Source organism: Macaca thibetana, chromosome 14 (genome assembly GCF_024542745.1).
Source record: "Macaca thibetana thibetana isolate TM-01 chromosome 14, ASM2454274v1, whole genome shotgun sequence".
In the NCBI taxonomy this organism is placed as follows: domain Eukaryota; kingdom Metazoa; phylum Chordata; class Mammalia; order Primates; family Cercopithecidae; genus Macaca; species Macaca thibetana.
The window spans coordinates 51,094,935-51,118,966 of record NC_065591.1 but is presented as its reverse complement, the minus strand read 5'-3'; the positions used below and the strand labels follow the sequence as shown (position 1 = coordinate 51,118,966).

General features: G+C 42.3%; 1 protein-coding gene across 1 annotated transcript in view; it reads right to left on the bottom strand.

Annotated features, from left to right (window-relative positions):
* RRAS2 (RAS related 2) overlaps positions 1-15,828 on the bottom strand; it is a 79,254-nt gene extending 63,426 nt beyond the window's left edge. The window contains exon 1 of the mRNA XM_050759422.1: positions 15,410-15,828. Coding sequence (XP_050615379.1) covers positions 15,410-15,517 — 108 coding nt within the window. The 5' untranslated portion in view covers positions 15,518-15,828. The remainder of the gene's footprint in view (positions 1-15,409) is intronic.
* Between the last annotated feature and the right edge of the window lie 8,204 nt (positions 15,829-24,032).

Here is a 24,032-nt window from a genome sequence, read left to right as displayed (position 1 = left end):
GTGGGCGGATCACTTGAGCTCGGCCTGAGTTTGAGAACAGCCCGGGCAGCATGGCGAAACCGTCTCTACCAAAAAAATACAACAATTAGTGGGGCATGATGGTGCGTGCCTGTAGTCCCAGCTACTTCCGGGGCTGAGGTGGAGGATTGCCTCTACCCAAAGACGGAGGTAGCAGTGAGCTGAGATCGCGCCCCTGCACTCCAGCCTGGGTGACAGAGTGAGACTCTGTCTCAAACATAACATAACATAACATAACATAACATAACATAACATAACATAACATAACACAACATAACATAACATAACATAACATAACATAACATAACATAACATAACATAACATTTAAAAAAATAAAGTAGTTCCCTGTAATCCCAGCACTTTGGGAGGCCAAGGTGGGCAGATCACTTGAGTCCAGGAGTTCGAGACCAGCCTGGGCAACACGGCGAAATCACATCCTTACAAAACCATACAAAAATTAACCGGGCATGGTGGTGCACGCCTGTACTCCCAGTTACTCGAGAGGCTGAGGTAGGAGAATCGCTTAAGCCAGGGACGTCAAGGCTGCAATGAGCCGTGATTGTGCCGTTGCACTCTAGCCTGGGAGACCCTGTCTCAAACAAAATAATTAAAAAAAAAAAAAATTATTAAGTAGTTAACTGAAACCAACTTATTGGCATGGAAATTCCATGCCATTATCTGAAAATAATAATTCATATAGTACTCAAGCTACTACAATCATTAATTTAAACATCTGCAACTTGTCATTAAATTATCAGACTTAACTTTTGTTTCACATTTCCACTTTTTTATTCCAAAAACCCACAAACCTCTCTCTAACCTTAAATTCACTCCTTCCTCAAGTTAAGTAAAATGTATGCCTCTGTGTACCTGCACACAAGCCTACTTGCATGGGGCAAATTTCCCTTAGTTGACACATCTTAATTTTAGAGGCAAAAAGGACAAAATTACAAATAGCCACATATCTTTTCCATGTGATTTCTGAAACCTAAACATTAAATCTATTACAAATCTTCCTTTGCAGTTTGACTTGACTACCTGCTTACCTTTCCTTTCAGCTCACATCTTTTGACTACTGAAATGTCAACCACATCATCATTAACTAAAAACAGCATTAGGAGAAAATTCATCAGGAAATAAGACAAAAGTTACAACTTTTAAGACCTTACTCTCAGACTGTTGTACACTTGCCAAGTCAGAATTGGCAGAGAGAAATTAAGAGAGGACTATCTTCTCCAAAGACTATTTTGGCTAAAACTGAATGTTACGGATCAACTTCTAATACTCAATATTCAAAGTGTATATGCCACATATGATCTCTGAAATCCAAAATAATAGCCAGCTCTTTTTCTTTAGTAACTAGATGCTATGGAACCATAATAGATACAATTCACCTTTCCAAAGGCCTCTTTTTTCCACTATTTATTTCCTGTGTCCTATTCAAGACTTTCTTTTTTTTTTTTTTTGAGACAGTCCCACTGTTGCCCAGACTGGGGTGCAGTGGCATGATCTCGACTCACTGCAACCTCCGCTCCTGGGTTCAAGTGACTCTCCTGCCTTAGCTTCCCAAGTAGCTGGGATTATAGGAGCGTGCCACTACACCTGGCTAATTTTTTTTTGTATTTTCAGTAGAGATGGGATTTCACCATGTCAGCCAGGCTGGTCTGGAACTCCTGACCTCAAGTGATCTGCCCTCCTCAGCCTCCCAAAGTGCTGGGATTACAAGTGTGAGCCACCGCACCTGGCCTCCACTCAAAACTTGACACTAGGAAATACCAACAAATATTTTGTTATGTGCTTAGTTCTGTGTAACAAAGGTATTCCTAGTCTGCGATTCTGAAAATGCAAATATGAATAAAATGTACAAACAAATATAACTAAGAGACATAGATTCAGACAAAACATAACAAATATATAAAGTCCTCTACTAAAATACTTATAGTCTAGGGCTTACAGGGTTTAAAATAACGTCAAGGTGAACCAGACACAGATTGTTGTTCAAGGTCTGAAGAACAAAAGAAGGAAAAAAGGATCGTTTTCTAATCCAAAACCTTCTTTTAAGAATACACACACTTCCACTTGCCTCGGTGCAGAAAGCTGAGGTATGAAGGATTTAAAAACTTGAAAACTATCCCTTTTAAACATCTCTAATTCTACAAAAATATACCTCTCAGCCAAAAGCCCATATTTGGAGATTAAGATTTGGAGGATTTAATAAAATTTCGTATTTGTTGAAATTCTGCTACTGATATTCTCCAAGAAATTGAAGCTCCCCAATGTCAACTTGCTGTTCAGCACCAAAACAAATCAGAAATCTCAGTACCCCAAGGCAATTCTGAGATGACCAGCTCTTAACTTCCTAAACCAAGAATAGCTATGAGCAACTCTTCATGAATAAACAAGAAGAAAAACAAATATATTCTTCCACACAAAGAAAAATCACTTCCCTGGAAGTTGTTTCATTAAATAGTATCAAGCTTTACAAAAATACCAGTTTTGTGGCCTTCAGAAAAGAGAACATTACCGTTGTTTAATATCAGACCGAGAAATCAAGGGCACTAAATATGTTTTGGGGACAGTAATTATGTGTGACATCCAGAAAATTTCATCAAGTATGGAGATGACAAATTTGATAAATCTTCCCAGAATAGAGAGGATCTTATCCTTTTCATTAGCTAACTTAAAACAATGTACTATAAAAGTCAACAGAAAATCAATGCATAAATAATAGGTATTTCAGAAGGTAATTGAAAAAAATGAATACAAAAATGGAGAAGAAAGTCTTCCCAGACCTGAGAGTGTTTCATCATTTCCCCAGGAATACTAGTGACAGAGAAAAACTTCTAGTCATATCCTAATAAATGTGTCCATTTCCAATGATAAGAAAATGCTGCAAGCATACACCTAGAAAAGTTATTTCTACAGTACAGAAACTTGAGGCCAGAGAGATAAAGATGACAAATAAAGCAGAAAGCTGGGACCCAATAATTTTATACCCAGCCAAATCATCATTTATCATGCAAAATAAATTTAATCTTAGATATGTTTTCAGTAAAAAGTACTTGGAAATGTTCTTTAAATCACAATTCAAATTAAATTTGAATTAAAAAGTATCTCTACAACACAGTAACTATAGTTAATAACAATATATTGTACTCTTGAAAAATGCTGAATGAATTTAAGTGTTCTCACCACAAAAATGACAACTATGTGACATAATACATATGTTAGCTATATTTAGTCATTCCACAATGTATATATACTTCAAAATACCATGTTGTACATAATAAATACATACAATTTTATCTGTCAATTTAAAAATAAAAAGGCCAGGCCTACAATCCCAGCCCTGTGTGAGGCCAAGGTGGGAGGACTGCTTGAGGCCAGGAATTTAAGACTAGCCTGGGCAACAAAATGAGACCCCATCTCTAAAAAATAAAAATTAAAAAAGTTTGCTGGACATGGTGGCATATGCCTGCAGTCCTAGCTACTCAGAGGGCTAAGACAGGAGGAAGGTTACTTATGCCTAGGAGTTCAAGGTTGCAGTAAGCTATGATCATGCCGCTAGACTCCAGCTTGGACAACCGAGCAAGACCCTGTCTCTAAATAAATAAAGACAATTTTAAAAACAATTAATTAAAACTAGCTGTTCATGAGGATTGTTTGTAAACATTAAAACCAGACAGAATGACAGAAATGGCAAATAAAAGCAATAACCCTTAATGACAAAGGGATTAATGCCAATAGGTATTATTAACTATTGTAATTATAGCAATAACAGAATGCATAAGATTTTTTAAATCTTTTAAAAATACTGAATCTCATACAATTTTGGTTGTTGTAAATAAGGACAAAAAATGTACGAAAGGAGTGGGTAGAAACAGGGTACACAAAACTGCTTAATTCCCATTTTCCGTAACTGGGAATAAGACACTATTATTCTGATTCCCTAATTAAGTATGTTTAAAAATATAAATCATTTTATACAGAGCCAGATAGCTCACACCTGTAATCCCAGCGCTTTGGGAGGCCAAGGCAGGAGGATCACTTGAGGCCAGAAGTTCAAGACCAGCCTGGGCAACACAGCGAGACCTCGTCGCTACAAAACATCAAAAACGTAGGTACAGTGGCTCACACCTGTAATGCCCGCACTTTGGCAGGCCGAGGTAGGAAGACCATTTCAGCCCAAGAGTTCCGAGGCTGCAGTGACCTGTGATCACACCACTACACTACAGCCTGACCTGGGCACCAGAGCAAGACCTTGTCTTTAAAATTTTTTTGAAGAATATAAACAATTTTTAAGATAAATTCCAGTAGAAAAAAAATCTACTTTCCAAAAACCAACCACATAACACAGAAAAAAACAAAAACAGTTGTACAGCAAAAGACACACTTGGTGCAAAGGGAGGAAGTTATTATGCTAAATAAAGATTAGAGTTCATGGCCAAAACCTTACTGACCTAAATTTATCAACCTTTCCTTCCCAAGACATCTGGCTACAAAATTAAGAAGATATATTTTTTAAACAGAGAAAAAGTTGGTCCCCTTTATGCTCTGCTTGGTTCCTTTAGGCTTAATTTCATTAAATGCCTAGCTGAACTAATTATAAAGATCTCGTTAGCATAACTAAGTAAAACAAACTCTGCTCATTATTATTACCTAGAATAACATCAAAGATACTGCCTTGAATCACATGGGCAAGTTGGTGTCAGGTTTCCCCCTGTAAAGTTGTTATTTTCCCCCTGTAAAATTAACAGTAACTTATGAGAACATACTTTGAGACTATGTTAACATCTACTACTCTCAAACTTTCACATACCAGTTTTAACATTCATTTTTACCCACTAGCTTAAGATCCATTTATGGTTCTTACTTAAATCAATTGTTATAATTGCCAAAAGGCAACTTACTAATTCCATCTTTTCCTTTATGTTCATTCATTAGTCAGAATTCTACATTAAGGACTTCTAGATCATTTATTTATCATAGATCCTTACTCTATTTATGGGTAATAAACAAGTACTGTCTTATTTATTTCAATGATTAAATTGCCCTATAGTCAGTCAATGGGAGTTTTGCCAGGCTGGCTCCTGTATCTCTTTCAAATATCCCCATCATTTTACTTTTTTGAGCACTCCCTTATGTTATGAGACTACAAGATGCTCTAAGCATATTTTGCATTTTTTCTTCCCCTATTCTAGAATACGCCATTTCTCTAAGGTTCCTTCCAGTAGAGAACAGTATTAATGGTATTTAGAAACCAAGATCTAGTGCTAGGTGATCTCATTGCTAAAGGGGTATCACTGCTTCCTGGCCATCTTAGCAGACAGACGTGGAAAAAGATGTACAGATGTATGCATGTGTATCCATAATAAGATCTATTTCTATATCTACATACTTTTTTGATTTTTGGTTTTGAGACAGAGTCTCGCTCTGCCGCCCAGGCTGGAGTGCAGTGGCATGATCTCGGTTCACTGCAAGCTCTGCCTCCCAGGTTCATGCCATTCTCTTGCCTCAGCTCCCAAGTAGCTGGGACTACAGGCGTACGCCACCATGCCCGGCTAATTTTTTGTATTTTTTTTGTATTTTTTTTGGGGGGGACGGAGTCTTGCTCTGTCGCCCAGGCTGGAGTGCAGTGGCACGACTAGGCTCACTGCAACCTCTGCCTCCCAGGTTCATACCATTCTCCTGCCTCAGCCTCCCAAGTACCTGGGACTATAGGCGCCCACTACCATGCCGAGCTAATTTTTTTTTTTTTTTTTTTTGTATTTTTAGTAGAGATGGGGTTTCACCATGTTAGCCAGGATGGTCTCAATCTGCTGACCTCATGATCCGCACACCTCGGTGTCCCAAAGTGCTGGGATTACAGGTGTGAGCTGCAGCACCCGGCCTATATGTACATACTGCTAAAACCATGAATTTATGCCACTATCTTAAATTCCAATCAAACATCAGAGTTCATTTTAACCTTCACCCTTTTCACCTTTGTAACTCCCTTCTCCAACAGTGAGAAACTGGCTCCCATTTTCCAAAATATATTTACTTATTTGCTTATAATAGTATAGACAATTGCTTCAAAATTGCAAACCATGCCTCTATGACAACAAAAACCAAAAATTCTAGTTAACTCTATTAACTAGAGTTCAATGTTTGTTTCAATCTTTTCGTCTTTATCCTGAGGACAGAGTTCAAATACTAGGATCAAAAGTTACCTAAATTAGTTGTTTTTCACTCCTTCAGTGTAGTGAAGTTACTCATTTGAAATACAGTTCAGTTCATTTGTTTCTGTTTGTACTCCCCCTTAAGGTGTTTTTTTTTTTTTTAATCACTTGATTTGGTTGGTGTGTTTATTGCTTATATACTCAGTATGTGAAACATTAACATAGTTCCAAAAGTCAGACAGGTATCCTCAGAAGGGTCCCTGCCCCCATTCCCTGTATCCTTTCCACCGCATACCTTTTTACCCATCCTCTAGGAAATCAATCTTATCAACCTCCAATTTATCTTTGTGTTTTGTTTCTGCCCCAATGAACAAATACATATGTATTTTCTTATTTCTCCTTCTTTCTTACACAAAAGGTAGTATGCTATACACAAAGTAGTAGATACTTTTGCACTTTACTTTTTTCACTGATTCTGTAAGTTTGGTTTGTGTGATCCCTCCAAATCTCATATTGAATACTGATCCCCAAAGTTGGAGGTGGGCCTTAATGGGAGGTGTTTGGGTCATGGGGGTGAATCCCTCATGAATAGATTAATGCCCTCCCTGGGACTGGGGTGTGAGTGAGCTCTTACTTATGTTCCACTACAGCTGGTTGTTAAAAAGAGCCTGGTGCCTCCCCATTGGCTCGCTTCTCTCACCATGTGATGTCTGCACACGCCACTCCCCTTCCCCTTCTGTCACGAATGGAAGCTTCCTCACACCCTCATCAGAAGTAGATGCTAGTACCGTGCTTCTTGTACAGCCTGCAAAACTCCGAGCCAACAAAACCTCTTTTCTTTATAAATTATCCAGCCTCAGGTATTCCTTTAGGGCAGGGGTGTTCAACTTTTGATTTCCCTGAGCCACACTGGAAGAACTGTCTTGGGCCACACACAAAATACACTAAACGATAGGTGATGAGGTTAAAAAAAATTGCAAAAAAAAAAAAAATCTCATAATGTTTTAAGAAACTTTATGAATTTGTCTTGGGCCACATTCAAAGCTGTCCTGGGCTGCATGCCACTCACAGCCTGAGTGTTGGACAAGCTTGCTTGAAAGCAAGACAAACCAAGACAACTGAACAACACATCCAAGAAAGCACTCCATATCAGTTAGTCATGCCCTTTCCCACTCTTGTTCACAGGTGCATAATGCTCCACTGGATTTTCCTATCACGTAGGTTGCTTGTAATTTTTGTAATTAAGAAATGCTGCAACCTTATACATGTGTATTTTCATACTGTGGGAAGTGCGTCTTCTGGGTAAACTCTGAGATTTGGGATTGCTGAGTCAAAAGGCATGTATGTGGTCAAATAAATACATCTTATGTCGCTTAATAACACATAATTTCTGTATTATTTCTGCCCCCCAAAAAATGCATAACCTGAATCTAATCACGAAGAAACATCAGCCAAACCCAAATTGAGGGAACTCTACAAGTAACTAATTTGTACTCTTTAAAAATGTCAATGTCATAAAACAGAGACTAAAGAACTGTTCCAAAGTAAATAAGACATGGAAATAATGAATTGGATAATCAGCTTTTCTTTTGCTATAAAGGGCATAACTGGGACAACTGGCAAATTTCAAACAAATTCTACACATCAGGTAATAATATAACAACAAGTCAAGATTAATTTCTGAGTTAGGTCAGTATATTTTATTCATGAAAGCAAATGCAGCCAGGCACAGTGGCTCATACCTGTAATCCTAACATTTTGGGAGGCCAAGACGGGTAGATCACATGAGGTCAGGAGTTCAAGAACAGCATGGCCAACATGGTGAAACTCCGTCTCTACTAAAAATACAATAATTAGTAGCCAGGCATGGTGGCAGGCACCTGTAATGCCAGCTACTCAGAAGACTGAGGCAGGAGAATGACTTGAACCCAGGAGGTGGAGGCTGCTGTGAGCTGAGATCACACCACTACACTCCAGTCTGGGCAACAAAAGTGAAACTCCATCTCAAAAAAAAAAAATTATCCGGGTGTGGTGGTGGGTGCCTGTAATCCCAACTACTCGGGAGACTGAGGCAGGAGAATACCTTGAACCCAGGAGGTGGAGGTTGCAATGAGACAAGATCGCACCACTGCACTCCAGCCTAGGCGGGGCGACAGAGTGAGACTCCGTCTCAAAAAAAAAAAAAAAAGAAGAAAGCAAATGCCCTGGTTTTTCAGGCAAAGAGATATTTAAGGATAAGGGTGGCATCATGTCTTCAACTTACACTCAAATGTTTTTAAAAACTATATATTGCAGGGAATAAAGCAATATGGTAAAATGTTGCCATTTGGGAAATCTGGTTAAAGTCAAAAAAGAAAGCAACATCAGATGTCTTTTTAACACTTATATTCTTATTTCTACTGCTGAATTTTACTTACATGGATAAAGAGCTTTCTCCCAGAAAAAAAAAAAAAAAAAAAAAAATTCATCGTATAAGGTGACAGTAAGTTAAAGACGGCAGTATTAAACTGTTAGTACATACCAACAATAAATTGACTATAATATTTTTAATTAAACTGTAATTTAAAGCTGTTTAGTACTATGCAACAAAAAATCACATGGCCTTTATAAAACACTAAAAATGAAATATAATTTATAAGACATCAAGGAGCTCAGTCCAATTATTCTCAAGTACAATTTAAGACAATTTATATTTCTTTGCATCTTTGAAATACATTTTTCTTTGCAAAAAGATATAAATCTAAGGCCTACCAACTATAATAGTTGTAAGTTTCAATCTCAAACAGGCTCAGTAGCTCTGCCCAAAGTAATTCAAGATCAAGGCCTTTCAACAAAATTCATGACTATTAACCCCATGCTGTCTACACGCAGAGTGAAAATCCTTTACTCATTATCACTTTTCATTAAGGAAGGTACAGTGGAAGTAACATCCTAAAGACCATTTTCCCCATCAGAAAAAAAGGTGTTCAAGTGGCATCACAAAATGTTTCAATTGTATCAGACCAAGTTTAATTTGAAAAAGAAACCTTTAAAATATATGTGTGTGTGTGTGTGTGTGTGTATTTTTTTTTCTTTTTTTGAGATGGAGTCTTGCTGTGCTGCCCAGGCTGGAGTGCGGTGGCATGATCTCCACCCACTACAACCCTCCGACTCCCAGGTTCAAGCAGTTCTCCTGCCTCAGCTCCTGAGTAGTAGTAGCTGGGGTTGCAGGCACCCGCCACTACACCCGGCTAATTTTTGTATTTTTAGTAGAGACAGGGTTTCACCATGTTGGCCAGGCTGGTCTCAAACTCCTGACTTCAAATGATCCGCCAACCTCGGCCTCCCAAAGTGTTGGGATTACAGGTGTGAACCACCGTGCCCAGCTAAAATATTTTTTTTAATAGTTTTAAGAAAGTCTCTTCCCACTCTCCTCCCCCAATTTAAAGTTATCAATTTATTTTCCTAACTGAATGGAACAGACTATTTTCATTCAAAGCTTAGGAAAGACTATATTTGAGCAATCAGATAAAATAAAATCCCATCCCAGTGAGCAGTAGCCTGTCATCTACCAAGGGAAAGCAGTATTCTCGACCGACTCAACAAAAGTGCTCCCACTCGGCCAGGCGCGGTGGAGGCCCAGGCAGGTGGATCACCTGAGGTCAGGAGTTCGTGACCACCCTGGCCAACATGGTGAAACTCCATCTCTACTAGAAATACAAAATTAGCCGAATGTGGTGGTGCATGCCTGTCTGTAATCCCAGCTACTTGGGAGGCTGAGGCTGGAGAATCACTTGAACCCAGGATGTGGAGGTTGCAGTTAGCAAAGATCACGCCATTGCACTCTAGCCTGAACAAGAGTGAAACTTCGTCTCAAAAAAAGAAGTGTCCCCACTCAACTCCTACAACTTCCTTATCCCAAAACAGGCGCACGCATGCTCACAAACACACACACACAGAGACAGACACAAAGAGAAAGAGAACAAACAAAACACTTAAGAATAAGATGCAAGTTAAGAAACTGCATGTTAAAATTTCCTTCTTCTCCAAAGGCAGTCATCCTCCATAAGAAAATGTTCTTCCCTGAGTGTACAGAAATTTTATCTAGGAATTGCCTGCAGGACCATTTCAGCTGTTCCCCAAACAAGAAAACCTTTAGTATGGTATCACTTTGGGGGCAGGTGTCTTATTTTTCAATGCTAACAATTTATTTGTACATTAATGTAAAAAAAAGTTCACACACTAAAAATGTCTAGAGTTTCAAAATCATAGATAAAAGTTAACAGTTTAAGTAGTTTCTAATTGCAGGAAAAATCTTCAAGATGTAGCAATGGAACAGCAAATTGGGAATTTAAACTCACAACCTTCACATGTGGATCAATTAACTATTAACACAAATCTCCTGAAATCTCTTCTCAGCTCTCTGCCCCAGGAAAAAGCAATGAAAAAGCATTCAGCAAAAGACAAACTTTTAAAAAGCAATGCTGGGTCCAGACTAACAGGTCATAGGACTGACTGAAATTCAAGATGTGAGAAATCAGCTAACCCCTACCTCCCTCAAAATCTGGCAAATTGTTGAATAAAAAGTTAACATGTTTAAAAAAAAAAAAAAAAAAAATAGAAACTGGGATACTTCGCCCTATAAATTTTTAAAAAATATATGGTCTTTTCTCAGAGTTACCAGATAAAGCACTAACACCAAAATTAAATGCTTACATCATTATTTCTTAAAATCAAATCCAAACTTACAAAAAGAAATTTCTCCAACTCAAAATGGAATCCACACATTCATCACCTGAATACCACACAGAAGGAGGGGAGTATAGGGTTGAGCCAGGAAGGAGAGGGCAATGAAGACTTAAAGTAATAGACCAGATTATGTGTCAAAGAAAAATGAATACATTACAAATTTTGTTTTGCAGGAACACCAAGATACAGAACTAACAGCAGCAAATAAAACCAAGTAACAATTTTTTTTTTTTTTTTTTTTTTGAAACAGAGTCTCGCTCTGTTGCCCAGGATGGAGTGCAGTGGCGTCCGCCCCCCAGGTTCAAGTGATTCTCTTGACTCAGCCTCCCGAGTAACTGGGATTACAAGCACACACCAACACGCCCAGCTAATTTTTGTATTTTTAGTAGAGGTGGGGTTTCACCATGTTGGCCAGGCTGGTCTCAAATTCCTGATCTCAACTGATCCACCCACCTCGGCCTCCCAAAATGCTGGGATTACAGGCATGAGCCACTGTGCCCAGCCAACAATTCTTATTTATTTACTCTGTAGATGGCACTGTGCTGGATGATTTACCTGCATTATTTTATTTACTCCAAAAACCTAAGGGTACTATTATTTAATATTATTCTCCCTTCCCAAGTGGTGAAACTTGGGTTTAGAGAACCTAAGAAACTTGACTAAAGACACAGCTAGTTAAACGAGAAAAAAAAAAAAAAAAAAAAAACCACCCTAGAATTTCAAAGGTGTAGAAATTTGTTCAACCAAACCCAACATTTCATGAAGAAACAGAAGCTCAGTCAAGATAAAGGCCGATTAAGAAACTACTCAAAGTCACCTGGGTAGAGAGAGACCTAGCCCCTACATACCCAGTGGTCTCTCCTAACCACTCTGTACCATCTTGAAGTCATTTCCTACCTAGAGTTTACTCATCATTTAGGTGTTCTACCTACCAACAGAACTTCACACATTTTTCAAAGAATGATGAGCAACAGAAAGGAGGAGGTCATGTACACACACGTACTCATTAAATAACATAATACTTTATGTTTTATCATGGCTACTTTATGATATTTATTTTTAAAAAGGAAAAGGTATCTCAATTTAACTTCCTTAGTTTCCTAATTTTGCAACTCTTCATATGAACAGAGGGTAACAACTAAATCTAAGTCAAAGAAAGTTAAGTTTACCTTAAATCAGGCATTGTTTTTAAATTCTCCGTTCCCAATTTTATATATTTTTTCTGCTCAAAATTACATAGTAGAAAATATATATACTGAAAATTGTAAAAACAGTCCGGTGTTTCAGGAGTCTCAAAAAAATAATTAAGACCCCATCCTGGCTAACATGGTGAAACCCCGTCTCTACTAAAAATACAAAAAACTAGCCGGACGAGGTGGCGGGCGCCTGTAGTCCCAGCTACTCCGGAGGCTGAGGCAGGAGAATGGCGTGAACCCGGGAGGCGGAGCTTGCAGTGAGCTGAGACCCGGCCACTGCACTCCAGCCTGGGCGACAGAGCGAGACTCCGTCTCAAAAAAAAAAAAAAAAAAAAAAAAATTAAGACCAATTTGTGCAATTCTAATCTCCTACCAAGAGAACTGACTTCTGCTTATTAAAATGATTCGTCTGCTGTGTTCTCTCCCTCCAGTTACTACTGCTAAACAATCATAGTGGAATGAATTTTAACATCCCAGGAGTCAGGCAATGAATAGCTACCCTATTAAGTGTAAATATAAAAAAATCACTTTAGTTCCATAATCTAAAATTAATATAATAATGTATGCAGCTTTACTATATACTGTATTAGACATTGTTCTAAGCCCTTGACATGTTAACTCATTTAATTTCACGGCTGTATGTGGTCCACCATATTTCCCCAGTTTACAGATGGGGAAAACTAATATACAGAGAAGTTAAGTAACCTGCCTAAAATTACACATGCAGCAAGTGGTAGAGCTGAGGTTGCATCCAGGTGGTCGGGTTCCTGTTCTCTCCAAAAAGTCTCCTTTTTGCAGAGACCAGATCACAGGTCCCAAATCAACTATCAGTCCCACTTCTGCACTTGCCACCTCCTCTCTCCCAGCTAGCATATGACTCCCACATATAACATTTCCATTCTCCCCACCACCAAGCCTACATAGTGCTTTCATCAATTTGTTCCAGACTTTTCTGAGTCTGAATTCCCTTTGCATTTAAACATGTTAAAGAACTGTATGCATAAACACTGATAACACCTACCATTACTGAGCACACACAACATGCTAGATACAATGCTACAAACTTTGTCGTAATTTAAAAGTTATAAAGAATGTGTAATCACACCCATTTTACTGGTGAGAAAACTGAGGCTCAGAGAGGCTATTTTGGCCATGTTCTCACAGTCGATAAGTGACAGCTTTAAAAGACACACATGCTCAAGTCTGTAAGACTCAAAGTTCATACTCTTGATGTACAAATGTCTTCCTCATACATACCTGCTTCCTTCTTTAATATCATCTAGAGCATCTAGGTACTATACTATTCATAGTGGAGGTATTGCTTCAACAAATGATTCTATAAATTATTAGGAAAACAGCAATTAATTTGTTTTGTTTTTGAGGCAGAGTCTCGCTATGTTGCCCAGGCACAATCTCGGCTCACTAAAATCTCCGCCTCCCGGGTTCAAGCGATTCTACTGCCTTGGTCTCCCGAGTAGCGGGGACTACAGGCGCGCGCCACCATGCCCGGCAAATTTTTGTATTTTTGGTAGAGACGGGGTTTCACTATATTGGCCAGACTGGTTTGATGCCTCCCAAAGTGATGGGATTACATAGAGCCACGACGCCAGGTCCAATTACTGCTTTCTTAATGGTTTAATACCATTACTTCCCCAAAAACAAAAGGGCCCAATACCTTAATTAATTAACATGGGCTCAAATAATTCAGGTGGCCCCTTCCTCAAAAAAACTTAAATATTTGTGATTCAAATCTTTTAAGTAACACTACTAATACTGGAACCCAAGATTATTCTCCCACTCCTAGACTTCTCCTCCACTCACCCTCCCCACCGCCCCCCACCCCACCCCACTCCCGGCCATCACACTAGTCCCCAAAGAAAGGGTTAGCTATAAATTGTTTTGCTTTGCCATTAGATAGGTACAATCTCTCTGCGCCCTAGGGAAATAGCAACCTGACAACACCCCTGAATCTGTAGCCTGCTAAACTTAAACCAATCTCACCCCTTACTCAGTGATTTTTTTTAACCCACTAATAAGCATACTGTAAATGCTCATTACATAAAACATCCTTTCTTCCTGGATACAAAGGTTTTAGCAGTAGTAATCCCAGGGAATATTATAGCAGCAATTATTGCTCATTTACTCAATGTGAAAAGTGACAATCACATTTGTTACCGTACAATATTTTAATGTCACTATAAACACTAAGTGAAATAAGCTATTCGGGTATCTGACAAATGGGTGAAAAGGAAACCAGAAAAAAATATTTCACCGTACATACTCTAGATACTGTGAAGAATATCCTTGTTACCTGTTATAGCAGGGTACCTTCGTTCTCTCCCAGCATATGCCACACCTTTTAGGTTGACAAAAGCAGAAAGACATCGGGGCTTTGTGTTTTAAAAATCGCAAAAGAGACTACTCAAACCTCTCCCCAAGAGCAAATTCTAAGAAGGAAGAATTCCACCTCCCTTTTCTTTACCACAAACCCCTGACTTTCCGCCTCTAGCAACCAGGGAGGGCTGGGGGTGGGGGAGAGGGTGGTTAGAAAACAGAACGCACGACTCGGTCATATTCCAGCCCGGCCCATCCCAAACTTCACCTAGGCACGGCGAGAAGCAGGGCGGCATCAGGAATTCCTAGGAAAAGGTCTCACCCCATCAGAGAACATTTTTAACTTCCTCGAAGCCACCATTTCCCCGGGGCATTATCACACACTCCCACCCGGACACATTACCTAAGAGAGTACTTATAAGAAAAGCATAACAACACAAAGAAATACACAGTGCTTGAAGCGGGTAGCTCCGGCTCAGGCGGCGCTGGGAAGCCCGGAGACCACGCGGAGCCGCCGCCAAGTTGCCACTGCGATCGCCCCGACGGTGCAGGCGCGGCCGCAGGCGGCTGGAAAAGCAGCGCGCGGGGCTCCACTTCCAGCCCCACGCCCGGACCCTCGGAGCAGGAAGCCGGGCTCGGTGGCCCAGCCTCTCCCGGAGGTCTCCGGCCTCGGCCAGAGCGGTAAGGTGGATCGGTGCTTCCCACCCTACCAGCTCCGCCCTCCCGACCACATTCCTGAGAAGCCCTACTCCCGCGACGCCGCGCCCGGGAGGAGGCAAGAGCGCGACGCTGCGGCCGCAGGGCAGGAGCGTAGTCGGCCCCGCGCCCTCCCGCCCCCGGCCCCGGCCCCGGCCCCGGCCCGGGCCCGCGAGGCGCCTCCGGAGCGAGGTCGCGGCGGCCGCCCCGCCACAGGTAGCGCCAGCTCCCGCCCGCCGCCGCCCCGGCGCCCCGGGCAGGCCCGCTCCAGGTACCTGGATGAACTGGATGGTGAGCGCCGACTTGCCCACGCCACCCCCGCCGACCACCACGAGCCGGTACTTCTCCTGGCCGGAGCCGTCCCGCCAGCCGGCCGCGGCCATGGGGACGCCGCAGAGCCCAGCCTGACCGCGCCGAGCCGCCGCCGCCGCCCGCCCTAGGCCCGGCTGGGGACGTGTGCGGCCGGCTGGCTGCGGGCGAGCGGCCGCGCTGGGGTCCCGGGTACCGGGAGGTGTCGGGAGGGCCGGTCAGCGCGGTAGCGCGGCGCTGGGGGCTGGCTTGGTACCGCCCGAGGCGCGGAGAAGCGGGGTGACGGCACCGGCCAGGGTCGGCAGCGGCCGGGGGGCGCGCTCCTCTACGCGTCTCCGCAGCGCCTGCCGAACGCAGCCTCCAGCGCCGCCACAAATGGCCGTCTGGGGGCCGGGCTGCCAGGCTGAGGTGCTGCATATGCATGAGGGGGCGGGGAGGGGCGGGGCCGCGCCGCTTGGGGCTGAGGTTCGGGAGGTGACCCGGGCTTCAGACCTCCACGGACACATCGATCCAATCCCTAGCTAGTGAGCGAGTGCGTGAGAGTGTGGGAGTAGGTGTCAGTTGGGAGTGGCACGAAGGCAGTAACAGTGTGTGACCCTAATTGTGTATGTCAGGGATTGTATGGATGAAAAATACAATATGTGACAGCGTGTGTGAAAAATGGGCTGTTGGCATATTAACTCAATTTTATAGGAGAGTAAATACCCTGCTTTAAGAGTACAGATGGTGACCATATTTGTGTGAAAAACAGTATGTGACAGTGATTGAGGATTAGAGCTGTGTCACAGTAATTGAGTGTGTGATGGGCTGGTGGTTGTGACAGTATGAAAAATTGGACAGTGGCTGAGCATGGAGAATAAGTCACAGTGATTGAGCTTGCATGGGCAAGACGGAATGTGACAGATTTTGTATGTGTCAGTACAGTGTCATAGCGGCTATGTTTATGTGTGACAAATGTGCAGTAATGAGGAGTGTGAGTGTGAAGGGTTGAACTCCTGGCCTCAAGCGAGCCTCCCGCCTCGGCCTCCCAAAGTGCTGGGATTATAGGTGTGAGTCACTGTGCCCGCCCTCATGGGGTTTTTAATAAGAATTAAATGATCACATAAAACAGTGCTGGTACACAGGAAGCATTTACAGCAATCTTGGAACATGACTGCAAGTTCTTGGACTTGGTAACTCATTTGGAACCAGTAGAATGCAGCAGAAGAGATGCTGCCTGATTTACCAGGCTAGATCAGAAGAGGCCATGCAGCTGTTCTCTTGGTATTCTCACTCTGGGAGAAACAAAGTAAGAAGTTTGACTACCATAAGACTGCCATGCTAAAGAGGCTACATGTAGGCATGCCAATCAGAAGTCTCATTGATGGCCAGGAGCAACATGTCATTTAAAAAAAAACAGAAAAAAGTCCCACTGAGCTCCCACCAGATCACCAGCATCACTTGCCAGCCATCTAAGTGAGACATCTTGGACACTCAGCCTAATCAAGCCTTCCAATGATGGCATCCCCTGTTAGCATCTGACTGCAACTGCGTGAGAGACCCCAAGCAAGAACAACCCACCCAGCCCAGCCCGTCCTGAATTCTTTTTTTTTTTAATCTTTTATTTTTTTATTTTTTGAGAGACAAGATCCCTTTGTCACCCAGGCTGAAGTGCAGTGGCACAATCATGGCTCACTGCAGCCTCCAACTTCTGGACTCAAGTGATGCTTCCGCCTCAGCCTCCCTAGCAGCTGGGACTACAGGCACATGCCATCAAGCTCAGGTAATTTTTTTTTTTTTTAAGAGACTAGGTCTCCCTATGTTGCCCAGGCTAGTCTCAAACTCCCAAAGTGCTGGGATGGCTGAGCACGATGGCTCACGCCTGTAATCCCAACACTTTGGGAGGCCGAGGTGGGTGGATGCTTGAGCCCAGGAGTTCCAGACCAACCTGGCCAACATGGCTAAACGCATCTCTACTGAAAATACAAAAGGTAGTCCAGAGCGGTGGCGTGCACTTGTAGTCCCAGCCACTTCGGAGGCTGAGGTGGGAGGATCACTTGAGCCTGGGACGCGGAAGTTGCAGTGAGCCAAGTTCGCGCCACTGCACTCTCGGCTGCACGACAATGTGGGCTCAAAAAAAAAAAAAAAAAAAAAAAAAAAAGTGCTGGGATTACAGGCATGAACCATCAATCCAAGCCCTTCTTGAATACTTGACCCACAAAATCATGAGCAAAATAAAATTGTAGTGGCTCACGCCTGTAATCCCAACACTTTGAGGTGCCGACGCAGGCGGATCGCTTGAGCCCAGGGGTTGGAGATCAGCCTGACCAACATGCTAAAACCCGTCTCTACATAAAATTACAAAAATTAACTGGGCGTGGTGCACACCTATAGTCCCAGCTACTCTGGATGCTGAGGCGGAAGAATAGCTTGAACCCAGGAAGCGGAAGTTACAGTGAGCCAAGATCGCGAGATCACAAGACTGCACCACTGCTCTCCCGCCTGGGCGACAGAGCCGTCTCAAAAAAAAAAAAAGCACTGGGCTTACAGGCATGAGCCATCACTCCCGACCCTTCTTGAATACTTGACCCACAAAATCATAAGCAAAACAAAATTGTAGCCGCTCATGTCTGTATTCCCTGCACTTTGGGAGGCCCAGGCAGGAGGATTGCTGAACCTGGCAGGCGGAGGTTTCAGTGAGCCGAGCTCTGGGCCACCGCACTCCAGCCTAGGCAACAGAGCAAGACCCTGTCTCAAAAAAAAGGAAAAAAAAAAAAAAGTACATCGAAATACTGCTTCACACACGAGGATGACTAAAATTAAAAGACAGGTAAGTGTTGACAAAGATGTGAAGAAACTGGAGCCCTCATACACAGCTGGTAGGTGTGTTAAATGATGCCGCTGCTTTGGAATACTTTGTGTCAGTTCCTCAAAAGATTAAATGTAGAGTTACCATACAACCTGACAATTACACCCCTATTTATCTATAACTGAGAGAAATTAAGACATATATTCACATGAAAACTTGTTTGTGAATGTTCATAGCATTGTTATATATAATAGCCAAAAAATGGAAACATCTCAGTTGTCCCTCAGATGATGAGTGGATAAACAAAAAAATATTGTATAGCCATGCAATAGAATATTATTTGGCAATATAAAGGAATGAAGTCCTGATACATGCTACAACATGGATAAACTTTGAAAACATTATGCTAAATGAAAGAAGACAGACACAAAAGACCACATATTGTATAATTCCATTTATATACAAGGTCCAGAATAGGCAAGTCTATAGATACAGAAAGCAGATTTGTGGTTGCCAGAACTATAGCAACCAATAGCAGGTATGGGGTTTCTTTTTGAGGAGTTGAAAATGTTTTGAAATTAGATAGTGGTGTTGATTGCACAACTCTGTAAATATACTAAAAACATTGGATTGTATGCTTTATATAGATGAATTTTATTGTGTGTGTATTATATCTCAGTGAAGCTACAAGGAAAAAAGAATGAATTGCAAGGTTTTATTTGAACAGTGAAGTTCAAGGAAGTGGCTTTATACTTCAGAATGTTCCCCATATTAACTCTATTCCTTTTTTTTTTTATTTGATTCAAACGTAGTATTCAGCAAATGAGAAGTCCATATGCTCAACCCCACCCACACTTTCTATTCCAAAATGAGCTCTTTCCCTTAGAAAATACCTGCAAAAGCATACAGTAGAAAGGAACTTCCATGCAAACACAAATCATTGAAGACACAGGAGAATATGGGAGAGGAAGAACTAGTTGTTACTCAAGCCAATTAAAGGTGAATTTTCAACTTAATCTGAAAAGTTTCCTTTTCAAGTAGCTGACAGATAATAAGTACATATATTTTCATGAAAAAGAATGATCTAGAACCTTGGAAAGAACAATAAAGGTCATCCCCCTTACTTTATAGAAAGAAATCCTGTAACAAGGGAGAGAATTTCTTTCCCAATGTCACCTACCAAGTTGTTAGCAGGGATTAGGAAACAGGTCTCCTGACTCCCCTCTCAGAGCACTTTGCCCCATGCCAAGCTGGGTGTTATCCAGAACCCCAGAGAGCCTCACATTGCAGAAGCAATGTGATGCTGCCAGTCAAGAGAGCTGTTGACTGCATCATTTTGACTTAAATCAAGCTTTTGTTTGGCTAAAGTGTTGTCAAGAGATTTCAACAGGCAGATTCAGAGCCAGATCTAGCCAGCGCATATGTTTTGGCCTACAATTCAATTTTTTTGTTTAAATTTTGAATTGGTTGCTGATATTTAAAAATAGGGAATGTCACAAATAAATCAGGATTTCTAACTCTTCTTGAAAAGATTAAGTGGAATATCTAGCAACACTGGACTGGCGTTATCTGGCAACAACTAGCTAAAGCTAAATACTGACTGCGTTTTAGAAAACTTAAGATCTTCCTGTTCATCAGAGTCGCCAGCACTCTTCTGTCACACACCACCCGTTTGTTACCTGCCTGGCTTTAGTGGGCTTTAAGAGCTTGCAAATCCTACTACTATGACAGTGTTCTCCACGAAGATTGTGCTTCCAAATCCCCTGTAGTGTATTTTATTTATTTATTTATTTATTTTTGCTACTCAAACATAAAAGGCAGCCTGTAGTGTCTTTTAAAATGAAGAAAGTGGGCTCCTCCCCAGACCTCCTAATGAGAACCTCTGAGGACGCAGACTTAGAATCTGAATTTGTATATTAAATATCTAAAGTGATGGCCGAGTGCAGTGGCTCATGCCTGTAATCCCAGCACTTTGGGAGGCCGAGGCAGGTGGATCACCTGAAGTCAGGAGTTCAAGCCCAGCCTGGCCAACATGGCAAAACCCCATTCTACTAAAGTACAAAAAAATTAGCTGGGCACGGTAGTGTGTGCCTGTAATCCCAGCTACTTGGGAGGCTGAGGCAGAAGAATCATTTGAACTGGGGAGGCGGAGGTTGCAGTGAGCAGAGATCGTGCCACTGCACTCCAGTCTGGGCAACAGAGCAGGACTCCGTCTCAATAAAGTAAAATAGGCCGGGCGTGGTGGCTCATGCCTGTAATCCCAGTACTTTTTGGGAGGCCAAGGCGGGTGGGTCACCTGAGGTTGGGAGTTCGAGACCAGCCTGACCAACATGGGGAAACCCCATCTCTACTAAAAATACAAAATTAGCTGGGTGTGATGGCACATGCCTGTAATCCCAGCTACTCGGGAGGCTGAGGCAATAGAATTGCTTGAACCTGGGAGGTGGAGGTTGCAGTGAGTCGAGATCACACCATTGCACTCTAGCCTGGGCAACAAGAGCGAAACTCTGTCTAAAAATAAAATAAAGTGACTCTGAGACACCACCACAGCAAGAACTCTTAGAGGAGGGTACTCATCCCTGTCCACTCTTTATTTCAGGACAAACAGTGACCATCTCATCTGGACTGTTGGTTACTCATCATCTTTACAAACCAATATTGACCAAACAGCATCCCTGGCCCATCCCGGAGACAGGATCTGAGGGTAGAGTGGAGAGGGAGATGCTGAAATCAAGATTCCCCTGACCTCATCTGTAGCTACAACAGACAGAGCCAAGACCTAGTGGCCAAAGAAGGCCAAACCCCCAGATCACAGCCTGCAATACTTATCATGGGTGATGAAGGAGCATCATACACTTATTTCCTTAATGAGCCATTGCCTTTAATGTGAATGAATGGCTGGCAGAGAATGAAACAGCCCAGCAGGAGCTGCATGCATCTGAGATGAGACAGAAGCACAAATCTATTCCTTGTTTAAAGATCATGTTGCTAAGAATAGAAATTGAAACACACACTCAAGCGTGTGCACACACACACAGCCCTGAGGAAGGCCATAATGGAGCTGGAGAAATCCACAGCTTAGTAGAGGATGATCTAAGAATCACTGAGCCTTAGAACAGAAAAGGCATCTTGAGTTCATTCCCTCTAAAGCTCTCCTTTCACACATGGGGAAACAAAGGCCCACAGAAAGAAGAGGAGTCCCCAGCATCACCTGGAAAGAGAGCAGAAGCATGACTGGAACTCAGATTTCTGTTTCCCACCTTGAGATCCATCTCAATGTAGCACACTGTCTTAGGAACCCAAGAGCCCAGAAGGCAGAGCAGAGCGAAAAATCATACCTCTCTTCTTCTGCATGGCTAACAGAAAGAATCAAAGATATCCACCATTGCTTTTTTTTTTTTTTTTTTTGAGACAGAGTCTCACTCTGTCACCCAGGCTGGAGTGCAGTGGCGCGATCTTGGCTCACTGCAACCTCTACCTCCCTGGTTGAAGTGATTCTCGTGCCTCAGCCTCCAGAACAGCTGGGACTACAGGTGCGCCCCACCATGCCCACGTAACTTTTGTATTTTTAGTAGAGACAGGGTTTCGCCATGTCGACCAGGCTAGTCTCAAACTCCTGACCTCAGGTTATCCGCCCGCCTTGACCTCCCAAACTGCTGGGATTGCATTGTGAGCCACCACACCCAGTCTCACCATAGCATTTTTTAAATAATGAAAAATTGAAAAATCCCTAAATATTCAACAACAGGGACTTGGTTAAATCAATGATGCAATGGCTACTATGTGGCCATTAAAAATAATTTTTACTTATATAGGAAAATGAGAAGGGTATGTGCTATGGTCTAATCCCCCCCACCAAACTTCATATGTTAAAACTCAATTCTAAACGTAATAACATTAAAAGATGGGACCTTTAGGAGGTTGACAGGGCTCTGCCCTCATGAATGGGATTAGTGCCTCTATTAGGCTTCTCTAGAGGGACAGAATTAATGAAATATAATATATATAAAGGAGAGTTTATTAAATATTAACTCACACGATCACAAGGTCCCACAATAGGCCGCCTGCAGGCTGAGGAGCAAGGAGAGCCCGTCCGAGTTCCAAAACTGAAGAACTTAAGAGTCTGATGTTCAAGGGCAGGAACCATCCAGCAAGGGAGAAAGATGTAGGCTGGAAGGCTAGGCCAGTCTCTCTTTTCACATTTTTCTGCCTGCTTATATTCTAGCCTCGCTGGCAGCTGATTTGATTGTGCCTATCTAGATTAAGGGTGAGTCTGCCTTTCCCAGCCCACTGACTCAGAATGTTAATCTCCCTTGGCAACACCCTCACAGACACACCCAGGATCAATACTTTGTATCCTTCAATCCAATCAAGCTGACAGTCAGTATTAACCATCACAGTACCCTTATAAAAGAGGCTTGAGGAAGCCTGTTTGCCTCTTGTACCACGTAGGGACCCATAAAAGGCACCATCTGTAAAGCAGAGAGCCCTCACCAAACATGAAACCTGCTAGCATTTTGGTCTGGACTTCCCAGCCTCCAGAACTGTGAGAAATACATTTATGTTGCTTATCTATTACTCAGTCTAAGATACATATATTTTTATCCACTGGCCAGTTACTAGAAATAAGGTATTTTGGGCCGGGCGTGGTGTCCCATGCCTGTAATCCCAGCACTTTGGGAGGCCGAGGCAGGCAGATCACCTGAGGTCAGGAGTTCAAGACCTGCCTGGCCAACATGGTGAAACCCCATCTCTACAAAAATACAAAAATTAGCCAGGCATGATGGCGGGTGCCTGTAATCCCAGCTACTCGGGAGGCTGAGACAGGAGAATTGCTTGAACCCAGGAAGCAGAGGTTGCATGCGGTGAGCTGAGATCACACCATTGCACTCCAGCCTGGGCAATAGAGTGAGACTCCATCGCAAAAAAAAAAAGAAAGAAAGAAAGAAATAAGGAAATAAGATATTTTGTTATAACCACCCAAATGGAAAATACAGTAGGATACAAAACAGTATATCCAGTATAGGCCAGGAGTGGTGGCTCGCGCCTGTAATCCCAGCACTTTGGGAGGCCGAGACCGGCAGATCGCCTGAGGTCGGGAGTTCGAGACCATCGTGGCCAACATGGAGAAACCCTGTCTCTACTAAAAATATAAAATTAGCAGGATGTGGTGGCACATGCCTGTAATCCCAGCTACTTGGGAGGCTGAGGCAGGAGAATCCCTTGAACTCAGGGGGTGGAGGTTGCAGTGAGCCGAGGTCACGCCATTGCACTCCACCCTGGGCAACAAGAGTGAAACTCCATCTCAAAACAAACAAACAAACAAACAAACCAGTATATCCAGTGTAATTACAATTACAAAGATAGATAGATACTGATATATATTAATACATAAACTCTCCTTTATTGAGCACTTACTAGGAACCCAGCATTGTGCTAACCATTCAAAACATTATCCAGTTTAATCCATCAACCATCTGAGTGGGTTCAGTTATTATTTGTATCATACAAAAAAGCTGCAGCACAGAGATGTCCTATAGCTACTAAATGACAGAGTGCATACTGAACCCAGGAAGTCCAAGCTTTTACTTAGTCACTCTGCATAGATTTTTTTTAAAAGATAAAGACTGGCAGGATACTCAGTTATCCTAGAGAGTGAGATCACAGATGAGTTTTATTTTCTACTTTTTGTATTTTGCATCTTTTTTTAAAGTAATTCCCCATTCTCTTCTACCTCCAGCCCCTGGAAAGCTCTAATCTACTTTCTGTCTCTATGAGTTTTCCTATTCTAGACATTACAT